General features: G+C 42.9%; 1 protein-coding gene across 3 annotated transcripts in view; it reads left to right on the top strand.

Annotated features, from left to right (window-relative positions):
* Positions 1 to 850: 850 nt before the first annotated feature.
* Positions 851 to 13,562, top strand: part of DOCK10 (dedicator of cytokinesis 10) — a 281,316-nt gene continuing 268,604 nt past the window's right edge. For 2 of the 3 annotated variants that reach the window (XM_063695244.1, XM_055380574.2), the window contains exon 1: positions 881 to 1,336. In XM_063695244.1, coding sequence (XP_063551314.1) covers positions 1,214 to 1,336 — 123 coding nt within the window. In that variant the 5' untranslated portion in view covers positions 881 to 1,213. Of the gene's footprint in view, positions 1,337 to 13,562 lie in introns of all 3 variants that reach the window. The other variant, XM_055380571.2, reaches the window with a different exon arrangement.

Genomic DNA, 13,562 nt, shown 5'->3' with positions numbered 1-13,562 from the left:
GGCCAGAACTTCTCTGCCCCCCATCCAGTCCAACACTGAATTGCAGAACCACCCTGGGTATGACCCAGGAAGAGACTTCTTAGAAGGCTTTCATCAGATATCTATCTAGAGGCAAAGTGCAGGCTAGATGGGTATGGGCAAGAGAAGAGCTGAGACAGCATAACTGTGAAATCCACCCCCGACCTGACCACCCTACATAGTAACCCTGCCAGTTGGTTCTTGCCTACTCATCCTAATGCCACCCAAAGTCTCTTACCCCCAGAACGCTGATTTATTGGTTTTGAGTTCATGTTAGTAGCTTAAACTGTCTCCTTGATTTCTCTGTATTTGTTTATTTGTTCACTTGGTTACTTGCTGTCTCCCACCCCTACCCCGAAAAAACCTATCAGCTCTACACAGCCTTAAAGTGTAGTTGCTAAGTTCCTCTCCGTATCCTCAGTTTCCAGAACAGGGTGAGCTGGCATATAGTAGGCGCTTAATAAATACTCATTGAAGGAGTGAATGAATGGGGAAGCTTATTCCAAGGCCCTGAACATGGACTTCTGGCAAGGGAGCCTTCCAAACGCTGGCTTGGGCGATGCTGCTGGGATCCCAGCCACCAGATCTTTAATAAGCCTCTGACCCCTTCCCGAGGGTGGAAGGGCGAACCGAGCTTGGCCCCCACCCACTAGCCGGACCCAGAAAATAGAAGTCTAAACGGCAAATGCATCCAGGGCTCCAACTCCCCCAGCAACCTCCAAATGAGGCTGACGGCCTTGGACAGGCGACGGCCTTGGACAGGCCCCGCCCGGAGCCCCTCGGCGGCCGCCCCCCGCCCTCCCCCGCAGCCTGCAGTTCCCCCGGGCGGCGTGGACAGCCCCGGCCGGCCAGCTGAGCCCGTGTGGGCGGCGCGGGCAGGAGCCGCCCCACACGCGTCCCGCGACGCCCGCTCCAGATGCGCCGCTGCAGGGCCCGGCCGCCCGCCGAGTTGGCCACGCGCGCCCGGGGGAGCGCAGAGTTTGGAAAGTCTTCGAGAAGCTTCAGAGGAGGGAAGGGGGTGGGAAGAGTGGGGGTGCAAGAGAGAAAAACCCGCCTCTTGCGAGTTGAGCGAGGAAGAGGGGGGGAAAGGCTCCGAGTTCCGCTTCCTGAACGGCGGGTGGATAGAGAAGGTTGGCGCGGGGAAAACCGGCGGGAGGCGCGCCCCAGGCCCGCGGCGCGATCGGCGTGACCGGCGATGGCCGGTGAGCGGACCCGCAGGTTCACCCGGAGCCTGTTGAGACCTGGGCAGGCGGCCGAGCTCCGGCACAGCGCCGCGTCCGCCGCCGCGGTGGCAGTCAGCAGCCGGCAGCAGCAGCGGGTGAGTGCGGCGCGTCCTCCGCGCCTTCCCGCGCGCCCCAGGCGCCCGGGGGGAACGAAGCCCGGCTTCCCCAAAAGCTCGGCGGGCCCAGGTCCCCGCAGCTCACGGGTCCTCTCCTCCGCACTCCCTCCCCCGCCGCCTCTGCGGGCTCCCCCGGCGCCACCTCAGCGAGGCAGCGCCACCGACGCGTAAGGACCGGGGGCGCGTTTGTGCACGCGGGACGCTCAGAGGAGCAGCTGCGTGGGCAGCAGAAGCGCAGCGTGGGAGAGGATGTGCAGGGGCTTTAATGGGGCGGGAGGGGGCCGGAATGCACCGCCAGTCACACTGGTGCTAAGTGATACGAGTGCCAGAGACCCCGGGTGGGGTGGGGGGATCTACAGAACGGAACCCCTGAGTCTGCAGGTCTGCGCGTCCCTCTCACCCTCTAGTGAACAGACCAGTGCGCTGAGAGAGAGGGATGCAGTCCGTGGTCCTCGCCCTGGTTAGAGCTGGGGCCCCCCGACCTTAACTATCGCAGAAATAGATGTACTTGGAACAACCCTCCCACCGCAGGGTAAAAACCCACAAACCACTTAATACTCCTCCAGAAAGGGCTGAGGAACACAGGCTGGAGGAGACGTGGGTCATTAGGTCTCCAGCGGTTTCTGGTATTTTTCTAAGATGTTTCGCGGGGTTCTCCCGCCAGCAATGCTTTACTGGTTACTTCCTTATTGAAACGGCTTCTAAGTGCTGGGTGATTTCCGCGGGAAGTCCCTGGGGCAGCAGCCAGCATCTGATGCTAGGATCCTATCCATACCAACCCAGATGTTCCTGCGTTGCAGTAGGTCCACACTGCCGGGGAGAGGTGGCAAGAGACAAATCAACTCTAGTGGAAACGGGAAGCGAGTGGGAACAACAGCCTTACAGCAAGACCGGGGCTCAGCAGCCGCGCTCTTGGCCTGCGTTTGGTGGACCGGAATCCGGGTTGTGTGTTTCATTTTCTTTTTTGCCAGTAAATATCATTAGGAACTAAACGGCTCTTTTTAACAGTGTGAAAGTGTTACTCTTGCCAGTCACCAATGAGGAGGGCGCCAAAAGCTTCCCAGAGCCAGTTCCCACAGCCAGGACTATTCTCTAAAGCCAGAGGTCGGAAAGTTGAACAGAACGGAAGCAAATTGCCTGGCAGAGGGAAGAGGCATCGGGTGCCCAGGGGGTGTAGAGCGGGCGGGGGTGATTGGAGTGTGAAACGAATTGGTGGCCAGGGTGCCTTCTCTTGCACTTACACTAGCTGCAGTCCGCAGTTACCCAGAGGTGGTTCAACTGTTAGCTCACTCTGTGCCAGGGACAGCATGTGGTACTGCTATCAGCGTGCACATTTTCAGGACACCAAAGACAAACTGTTCAAAAGAACATTAGAAGAAAAGATTCAATTCGAGTAAAAGTAGAGATAAGAAAATCTCCAGACAGTAGTAGAAAGTACTTTTTACTTTTGAATGATCATTCAGAATTGTGATTTTGTCATTTTCTGCCATTCCCTTGACAAAAACTTTATTTTGCAATTGACTCATTGGACTGAATCTCACTGAGGATCTGATGGAAACACACAGCGTTCAATTGGAATAAACAGCTTAAAATGTTGTGTTTTTTTTAATGTAGATCCTCCTAGAATTTTTGTAGCACTAGAATTTCTATAAAGATTATGTATCCCAGATACCCTTCTACACCATGCACACACACACACACACACACACACGCACTGCTTTCTCCAAAATTATGTCAGATTTGAAATCCTAGGGTATCTTGTCAAAATGAATAAGCTCGCTGTCTTTAAAAAGAGGTGGGGGAGGGGAGATTCACTGGCAAAGGTGGTCCTGACTCCCCTTGCTTCACTTCAGCACCTTGGCCAACACTCCTAAACTAGCTTTTGCCAAGACATTTCATGGGATCTTACACATCTAGGCAGGCAGTTTTGGCTGCTATTTTGGCAGCAAGAACGCATGTGCTTTGCATACCATCCCATCAGTTAACTCTTGAAGGGAAACAGGAAGGTGATGAGTTCTCTGAGCTGGCACCTGAACTCGGTGGGATTCTGTGGGGGTAGAGCATCCCTTCTGAACCTAAAACCGTGTCATTGGACTATGTGGTAGAGACTAATCTTAGCTTACATTGATGCAATCCCTTAAGACTCTTCATATCTGTTGCTTCAAGTTCTCAAAACATGGTTGTCAAGGGAGAAAAATGATAGGATGTTGGGGAAAATATTATGGATATCCGACTTCAGTACAGACTCATAGAACCGCGGGTGTGTATTGGAGCAAGCCATCCTCTATTGCAAGGTATTTGAAAGAGACTAGAAACTCCTGCTGAGAAAAAGTATCTACTGCTAGATTTGTATATTCCCCTTTCTGAAATCCCTGTTTTGGGGACCCAAATCCTCCAGGACATTGCCAAAAGATTGCCATAGGGTTTGAACTCTGCTCTCTCCAATAAGTTTAGATAAGGTTGTCAGGTTAACAAGATAGTTTTGGTCCCTGAGAATGGGGTGTGTATACAGAGAGAGACAGAGAGAGAAGACAGGAAGCCTTCAAAATGTGTTTGAATATGGAGAGGAGAGATCAAGGAGATGCTGAGTGAGGGTAACGACTGGGAAAGCCAAATTTTAAGGCAGTTGTTGAGGACAATACAGGTGTATGCCAAAGCAAATTTGATGTCAGTTTTTACCCAAAGCGCTGTATGTAGTAGGCTTATGTACTTGCAGACTCCTAGACACGAACCACCTTATTCCTCACCCCTCCCAAGAACAGTAATGAACAAAAACATACATTTCAAAAGGAGAAATATTTGCTCCTTCATTATCCTAAAATTCCCCATAGAAAATAAATGAAAGACAACTCATTCGAAGATCAATTCAAAGGATCAAGTCAAGTTCTCATAATTTCCTGAAATCTCATTCCTGATTGTTTCATAAAGCAAGCTTCTCTAGGGTAGAATTTCAGCCTGAAAATGATTAGAAACATTTGTGTCATATCAGAACTGGAGTGTTTTATTACATTGGTTGAATATACATACCATGTTGGCTTCAAAGTTGTAATGCCACTAATTAGAAATTCCTTTTTGATAAGAAGCTCACCTTTTAAAATGAATGAAGTGTATCTGTACCCTAGCATGAATTAGTTCATTTAGATAGCTTTCTATAATTCATTAAGATATACATTTAGGATTTGTGCACTTTTCTGCATATATATTGTATTTGAGAGCATTTCAAAAGAAAATACTTTTTTAAAAAAGTATAGGTAAACTTTTTGCAAACACCCCATCAGATCTGTCACTTTGAGAGAAATGGAGTTTTATTTATGGAATGTTTTAGGTGGGTTAGTGCAATGGAAGGCTTCAGATAACCAGAAGGATGAGATCTACATAGAGTCAGATGATGGAAAGGAAGCATTTACTAGAGATCAAATAATCATTTGGTCAGTTTTAGCCCAAAGCCGTTCATCTATTTCCTAGACTGGAGCTTACCACTTTAGTTACATGCACTTTTAATGCCTTTATATTTACTCTATTATTAGACAAAAACTTCTCTGCAACTCCTTTTTAATTGTATCTAATTTTGTTATTAACTCATTTTAAAGAGAAAGCATCCTGCCGGAAGTGATTATACTTAACCAGGAGGTTTTCTCCCTTCCTACCCACCCAGAAAGTGTAAGGGGTAAAGAGGGGAAAGTATTTATTTCAGTAAATTCCATTTCCCTTCTTTGATGTTTCCTAACTCTTCAGACCTCCAATAATACCACTTTTGATATTTTAGAGAGCTTTGAGTAAGAAGCGGAACCTTTGACCAACCAAAGAGCTTTGATTGAGAAGTAATGAATATGTAAACATGTTTACATGAGCATGAGGAATTCCTAGAAGGAAGAATTTTCTCCCCTCTGAACTTGGTGGCATTCAAGAGTTGAGAGTAGGAGGGATTTTTTTTTTAATTGAGTGGGGGATACTGGAATTTCCCAAAAGTCATATGCTAGATGCAGAAAGTGATAGCAAATGAAAGTGAAACACTTGTTTTGCTGTCACTATCCAGATTTAAAAGCAATATGCAATATAAGGGCCTGGTTGTTTAGCATTCACAGCACAGTCTTTTTGTTTTATTTGTGTTTTTTGCTTTGTTTTGTTGTTTGTTGTTCTGGACAGAGTCCTTTATGACAAGGGTGTTTATGGTTTAGCAGAAATCACACGGTTATGTTTTCATATGAGGAAAGTCCCTTGACCTCTTTGCCTGGAGAAGAAGTCAACACAAACTTAGTTTACAAGATCAAGTTTGAATGTTACTTGTGTGTCTGCCAATGTTTTTTATTTCTCAAGGGCATTGGAGAAATAACTTTGAAAAGAAATAGTAACCACAAGTAGGTTCTAGAAAACTTCTAGAAGGATCAAAGACTGAAAGAATGAGTCAACATGTATAGGTTTTGGCTTTTTCTCTACAACCAGATTCTCTAAGGCCTAGCATAGAAAAAGAAAGCAATAATGAATGCATTAAGGTAAACAATTTGTTAAGAATGTACGATGTGCTTGGCACAGTGTCAAGCATTCTATTTAATTCTCAGAGCAATCATTTGAGGAAGTTATTATTGTTGCAAAATACAGAGGAGGCCAGTGAGACTCATAGGGTTAAACATGTTTCCCTAAGTTAAGTAACTGATATGGGACATCCTCTGCATTTTGAATAGAAAACTGGAGGGGTTACCTTCCAGTTTTTTAGCTGCTTCTAAAAGCATCTTCAAATTGGTGGATGTGAGTAGTTGACGTTGATTGGTGTTGCCTTTTGATCTACCCAAGATGCAGTTCTACCTAAGGAATAGGAAAACTGTTCTTCCCACTAGTGCTTCAGAGTACCTGTGAGAATTCACTCCAGTGTTCCCCTGAGGATAGTTTTAATAGCAGAGGCTGCTCCAGGTACCCTTAATTATAATAGATCTTCCCAAGGCAACTGGAATTTCAATAGTTAAGTCTTTAAAATATGAACTCACTCAGCCATCCCCATCCCACCTGTACTGCAAAGTCTTAAGAAAATTGTGAAAGAGCATGAGGTTAATCCTCCTGCAGTCTACTTCAAAACTGTCTGCTTCTCCATTCTCAATTGCTTACCCCACTCTCACATGTGCCTGAAATTCCTCAATGCATTGTGTGTCTGGGAGTATGTATTTCCATTTAACTGAGTTGTGTTGGGATTCTTTTTTCACATTCTATCTTATTTGAAGGAGGGATCCTAAGTATCTTACAAAGATGCATGTGAGACGACAACAACAAAATATAGTAAGGGCAGTGAAAAGTAATATTAGCCAGAAAAAAAAAACCAATATTAGGAAAGTTAGATGTAATCAGATGTAAGTCATTGGGACCAGTAAATAAAATACATCACTATTAAGTCCTATAGCTTTGTTAAAAATGCTTCTTGGTGACCAAGTCAAAGAGGAAAACATCATCAGCCATGAGATTTAAGAAGTCCATTAGATAAATGAAAACTTGCTCTAGACATATTCAGCATTAACTTATACTGAAACTTAAGAGACAAGATATTTTTTTCCTGGGGTTTTTACAAATAGTAGCATGGTGTGATAGAGTCTCGTCATTGAGAGTGTTGTCCAAGGACCAGCAACATTAGATCACATGGGAGCTAGCTAGAAATACAGAATCCAAGGGCTCACACCAGATAATGCATTTTAATAAGATCCCCTAGTGATTTGCACTAGGACACTAAAATTTGAGAAACATGAAAATAACCTACATCTTTAGCCACACTTTTGCAGTATCTTTTTAGATAAAGTCAATTGATGAGGGTCCAATACAATGTGGTTTATTCTGCAACTATTTGAAAGTTTTACTTAAAGCAGACATGAGGTTTAGACCACTTAGAAACGAAAATGGGATTTGGTTCATTGTTAAATGGCTTTAGGGAAATCTCTTACTTATTTGTGTTATATTCTCTCCTCCATCTACCATCTAGCCCCTTAATTGTAGTGTGAACTTAATTTTCCAGGTTAAGAAAAAATTCCATAACATACTTAAATAATTGCTATCTAAATCAGCACAAGTTCTCACTCTAGGTTGTAGGGTGAGACTTCATACCCTAAACGTGTTTCAGAGTGAGGCGAATGTTACTCCTCCTACAGAGAATTTTTAAATACAATTACTTCAACTAATGAAAGATGTGTTATGAACTAAACGTTTGTGTCCTTCCAAGATTAATATGTCGATGCCTTAACCCCCTATATGATGCTATTAGGAGGTGAGGCCTTTGGGAGGTAATTAGGGGTAGATTCGGTCATGAGAGTGGACCTCTTATGATAAGATTAGTGGCTTTAAAAGAAGAAGAAGAGAGAGAGAGATCACCCTCTCTCTGTCCTGTGAGGACACAACAAGAAGGCGGCCAACTACCAGCCAGAAAGGGAGCTTTCACCAGGAACCCAACCATGTTAGCACCATGATCTCAGACTTCAGCCTCCAGAACTGTGAAAAATAAATGTCTGTTGTTAAAGACACCCAGACTATGTTATGTTATTATGGCAGCCCGCACTGACTAATACAACACGCAATTAACACTGATTCTTTGGTTATTACGGCAGCCTGCACTGACTAATACAACACACAATTAACACTGATTCAGTGTTATATATATATATATATATCATATATATCATATCATATAAGATCTATATTGATATGATATTGAGTGAAACCCTTAGGGATTTAAAAAAAATGGTGATATCAGAAAATCCAACTGCTAGAATTAGAAAATCATGAAGATGTTTTTCTCTCTCACAGTCATTGACTCCTAGAAAAAGTGATACCTCTTGAATTCATGCTTGAATGCGGTAAGAATGGGCTTCCATAGAGTTAAAGATCTTGACTTCCCCATATGCTATAATGTGGTTCATGACCTCTTTGATGGGCTGTCCTTCACCATCATCCTGAGATACTCTTTCCTTGACTATCCATGTTGGAGTTCCATTATGCACTTGTAACAATTTGGCCACATGGGATTCTAATGAATGGGAGTTGGTATTAGAAATGTCAGAGGCTGTGAGTCTGGAGAGCAGAATTTCAAACCTGGCTCTGTGACCCTTGATGAAGTCCCTTCTCTCTTCGAAGACTCAGTTTCCTGAACTGTGAAATTAGGGGATTAGGTGATTGGGCTCTTGAATTTCCCACTTCTTTGTCCCAGAGTTCTCACAACTTCTCCTTCTCATCCCTCAGATTCTCAGATGTCACCTTCTCAGGAAGGTCATCCTGGATTACCAAGTGGAGGGTGAGAGTTCATACCCTAAAGATGCGTTTCAGGGTGAGGTGAATGTTACTCCTCCTACCAGAGAATCTCCCACCAGGCTCCCCACCCTCAACACTCTCAATCTCATTACTAGGCTTAGTTGTCTTCATAGCTCTTACTACTATCTAAAGTGATCTTTTTATTGATTTCATTTCTTGTTTGTCTTCCAACCCTCTTGCCTTGGAATATAAGTGCTATTGAAAAGAGAGATCTTGTCTGTTTCACTATTTTTGTAGTATATTTGCTATTGGGAAATAAGAGGGGTGGAGTCCCCCTTCTTACTGCACATTAGTTGCTTAAGGAAAGTCGGAAGGGTGGGCCGAATGTACATTACTGAAAGGTTATAGTGGAATTATAACTTTTAAATGTCCAGGTTGTTAGCATCTGATAATGACAGCCCTTGTGTCATCCTCTTCATAGTCTACTTGTAAATCTTGGCAAGCATTGGAAATGCAATCCTGCAGAAAGGTATTGGGCATGTCCTGTGTGCCAAGTACTATACTTGTGCAATCTCTTCTAATCCTCATAGCAACCATATGGCAAAAGGTTGGTATTCTCATTTTATAGATGAGGAAAGAGATGCTTAGAGATCAGGAACTTTCTTCAGATCAAATGACTCCTCAATAGTGAATCCAGAGTCACAATCCCATAGTCTGACTCCACAGCCTGTTCCTCCTGACTACTCTATAACTGCCTCCCAGCTCCACCAGGCAGGAAGGACCTCATTACACATGCAGCTAGCATCCATCAGCGAAAGCAGTGAGAGAAAAGAAACCCTCAGAGTACTAGTTATAGGAAGAGTTTCTAAAAAAGAGTTTCTTGACAAAAGAAGAGCTGTGGCTACTTATGCTCTGCTTCAGTCTTTCATTTATGACATCCCAGCAACCTGGGATATTGGGAGTGACACCAACTTTGGACACTGTTGCTCAGACATTTCCCAAAGACAGGACTGGCACAGAGTGAGTTAAGCTTTGCAAACAAAGGCTCCTTCAACTGTGAAAGGGGCATTATTTGATTCCTCTCCTTCTATAGAAATACATTTCTGGCAAGATAAGCATGAGGTGGGGGGGCGCGGTTGGGTTGCAACATTACATCTGTTACATTGTCTCTTGTAGTCTTGATTTTGGTGTTCTTGTTTACAAATAAGAAGATTGATGGTTCTTTATTTTTCTTCCCGCCATTGAAGTGAGACTTGTTTGCTTCTTATCTTTCACAGCAGTGTTAGCAGGCTGGAAATAAATGCTTGTGTTTGCTGGACTCAAAATGTTGACCTACATTTAATGAGGTAGAAATAATAAAATTTAATGAATGTGACTGAGTTAGTGGCAATACAGAAAAACACTTGCCTTTGAAAACGTTAATATTTTGCAGTTGGATTGAAGTGAAAATGTCTGCCTCAGAGATTAGAAGAATTAATAGTCACAGCCGGGCACAGTGGCTCACACCTGTAATCCCAGCACTTTGGGAGACTGAGATGGGAGGATCACCTGAGGTCAGGAGTTCGAGACCAGCCTGACCAATATGGTGAAACCCCATCTCTACTAAAATTACAAAAATTAGCCAGGCGTGGTGGTGTGCGCCTGTAGTCCCAGCTGCTCGGGAGGCTGAGGCAGGAGAATTGCTTGAACCTGGGAGGCGGAGGTCGCAGTGAGCTGTGATCGTGCCACTGCACTCCAGCCTGGGTGACGGAGCGAGACTCTGTCAAAAAAAAAATAATTAATAGTACCAAATCATTAAAAGTTTCTTTATTTTGGGCAGCTTAAATGTGAAAATACTGTATTTCTAATTCAATTTCAGCATACCTCCTCTGAGACATGTAGAATTTGGGAAGCTAGGCAGCTCTTTAATGTAAATTAAATACCAAAATGGCAGAGTTTAACAATAGGATCTGAAAATCTGAAAAGGGGTCTATTTGAAAAGATGACACCATTTAGGATTAACACAATGAGATTTTTCTTCATATAATTATCTTAGTAATTACCAATTTAAATGACTAATTGAGGCTGTCAAAATGACCAGTGACTCTTTGGCCTTTAAAATTAAACATTCTATAAAAAGAACCCAGACATGAACATTTGACTTGGAAAACAAGCAAACAAAAAACTTAACAAAATTTACTGTTCAATGAAATATGATAATTAAATTATTCTCAAATACTCATTGTTTGATTAGCTCTTAAATGTCCCTTTGTCACAGCTCTTTAGAATGACAAATGGAAATTGATTGTAGCTGAGTTATCTTCACAAAAACGAAATTGATGTTGGAATTCAACTTTTTTGAAGATAATGCAAATATGGAGAACTAATATTTAAAGACATTTATTTTTTGTTTTTTATGTTGTTTAAAAATTGGACACATTCAAAGGAAGTTTTATTCTGAAGTGAAAAAAATGTATTTTAAGTTTTCTTTGAAGCATATCTTTATGATGGGCTATAAATTTGTCCTACATGAGAAACTACTAGTAATAAAGTTTGTTGGCATACCAACATGCAGAGATAAGATGCTTTCAGAACCTTTCTGAGTGCTAACAGGGAAAGTTCATTCATTAACTTCCATTTTTGAAGTCAGAAGCCATTATATGGCTTCTGTCCAATCAATTTGAAAAATGTATCTTTTTATCATTAGGAAGCAGTGGTTTCCAGGCAGTATAACCTTGGCCAAGTCTTTAAGCTTCTTTGAGTTTCAGTGTTCTTGTCTTTAAAACAAGAGAGTTGGACACCAAGACCTTCAAGAATGCTTTAGTCCTAAAAATCCAGGGAGATCTTACCCTTTTAAAGGGGTTTTCATAGAGAATTAAAATAAAACTTATTTTCATCTTAATAAGATGATTATTGATTAAGATATCTGATTTTAGCACCTGGAAGACTTGATCCCAATGATCTATGACCACATTTGTATTTCACCTGTGAAGATGGTAGCATAAAACGTGGTTATTTAAGAATGCAATGAAGGGAATGGCTGTTCACACATCCTGAGGACAGGGCTAGTGGAATGGAGACTGGCAAAAGACAGCTAGTGGTGGCAAAGGCTGGGCAAGTCAGGTTCTTCTGACCTTATCGAGCCTCAGAGGCAAGCATACAATCCCATTTCCTTCTTTCTTATCCTGAAGAGAAGGGTAAGCCCCATCTGCTTTAAGAAAGCATGCTTTCCAGTTCCCATGCTGAATGTTTGTAGTTGCAGTCTCTGGCTTAAGGTCTGTGCCAGGCCGTGTCAGCACCCACATGAGCAGAACATACATGAGCAGAAGTTTGAACTGTGCTACCAGATCCTATCCCCCTTGCCTTTAAAAAAGCAGCAGGAACCTCTCGTTTTCTAGTTCTGTGTCTGTCCCTGGTTTTTGTCTCTGCTTCTATCACCTCCTTCTCCCTGCTCACACCTGGGAAAGGTAATATGATCTGTCCTGGACCCAGTGTGATTTCGGAGGGTCTCAAGACTGCAGATTCATCCTTCGGCCCTGTGCCCACATTGTCCTCCTAGCAACTGATACCAAGGTATAGGCCATTTTATTCCACAGTTCGTCATCAACCTTAAATGCACAAGGCGGCATGGTGAGGACTTTATTTCACTCCACAGTGTAAGTCCATTTCTGAGCAGATGTATCTTGGGAAGATCCCTGACCCATTAGGATAATAGAGTATGGAAATGGGAGGCTGATGTACTAGAGATAACCTTTCACCACTTCCCTGGCAGCCAGTCTGATCTCTGGTAGAGCTATCCACAGTCCAAATGATATTTGTCTCTGATGCCAGTCCTGGAGGAGGAGGAAGAGGTGTGGTTTTGCCCTTACACTTCTGATACTCTGAGAGACCTTCAAGACCAAGACTGTGGTTATAGTCTCCATATTTCCAGGGCAGCAAGATGTTTGGCACATAGTAGGTGCTTACTAAATGCTTGCCAAATGGAAAAGAGAATGTCATACTTAGAGATGACAGGAGTATAGATTAGGCATGCAAAAGGAAATCTGAGGGCCTGGTTTGCAGTAAAGAAATTCTGAGGCACGTTCCAGAGGACAGATGTTGGCGACAAAGCACCAGCATATAATATTTGTACAATATTATACAAATTGTACAAATTGTATAATATTTACAACTTTATACAATACATTGTATAAAATTTTTATTGTAAAATATTTACAATACAAATATTATAGCAAATTTAATTGAAGTAAACTGAGCAGAATTTAATTCAAGATTCCCACAAAGGCTATTCAAAGATTAAAAAGAAACAAAACAAAATCTTGATTGGCATGCGTTTATATTCTTAAATAAGATTCAGCTAAGCAGGTGTGATCACCAATCCAACACCAGCCCCTGTCCTGGTGGGCGCCTGGGTAGCACACGCAGGCCTCACTGCCTAGCCAGGGATGTTAGTGCCATTCTCACTGATGCTGTTAGCAGTCACAAGGTGGAGGCCACCACAAGCAGGGTGCAGAAAAATGACTGATTAAAGTCCAAGAAGTGTGAGCCACAGGGTTTTGAAAGCAGTCCGTTTCCAGTCACATGATGGAGAGCGGTTTATGTTTTTTTTAAAAACCCTTACTAACTCACCAGAGTTGTATGATTTTATCAGTTTATGTGAATGCTATTTTCGCCCTTAAAAATTGTCCTTTCGTTGAGATTAGGATGTTAGAGAGTTTTCATGACACGGCTTTAGAGCATTGTAATGACTCTGCTCTGTTTTTTAAAGTTCTGGCATTCATGTAATGGTTTCCTTTCCTTTTACAGCTGTATTTTCTTTTTCTTTCTTTTTTTTTTTAAAGACAGAGTCTCACTCTGTTGCCCAGGCTGGAGTGCAGTGGTGTGATCTCGGCTCACTGCAACTTCTGCCTCCTGGGCTCCAGTGATTCTTCTGCCTCAGCCTCCCAAGTAGCTGGGACTACAGGTGTGTGCCACCACACCTGTTAATTTTTTTTGTATTTTTAGTATT

Source organism: Gorilla gorilla, chromosome 11 (assembly GCF_029281585.2).
Source record: "Gorilla gorilla gorilla isolate KB3781 chromosome 11, NHGRI_mGorGor1-v2.1_pri, whole genome shotgun sequence".
NCBI classification, from domain to species: domain Eukaryota; kingdom Metazoa; phylum Chordata; class Mammalia; order Primates; family Hominidae; genus Gorilla; species Gorilla gorilla.
Note: the sequence above shows the minus strand (reverse complement) of the source record. Positions and strands in the feature narration are given on the sequence as shown.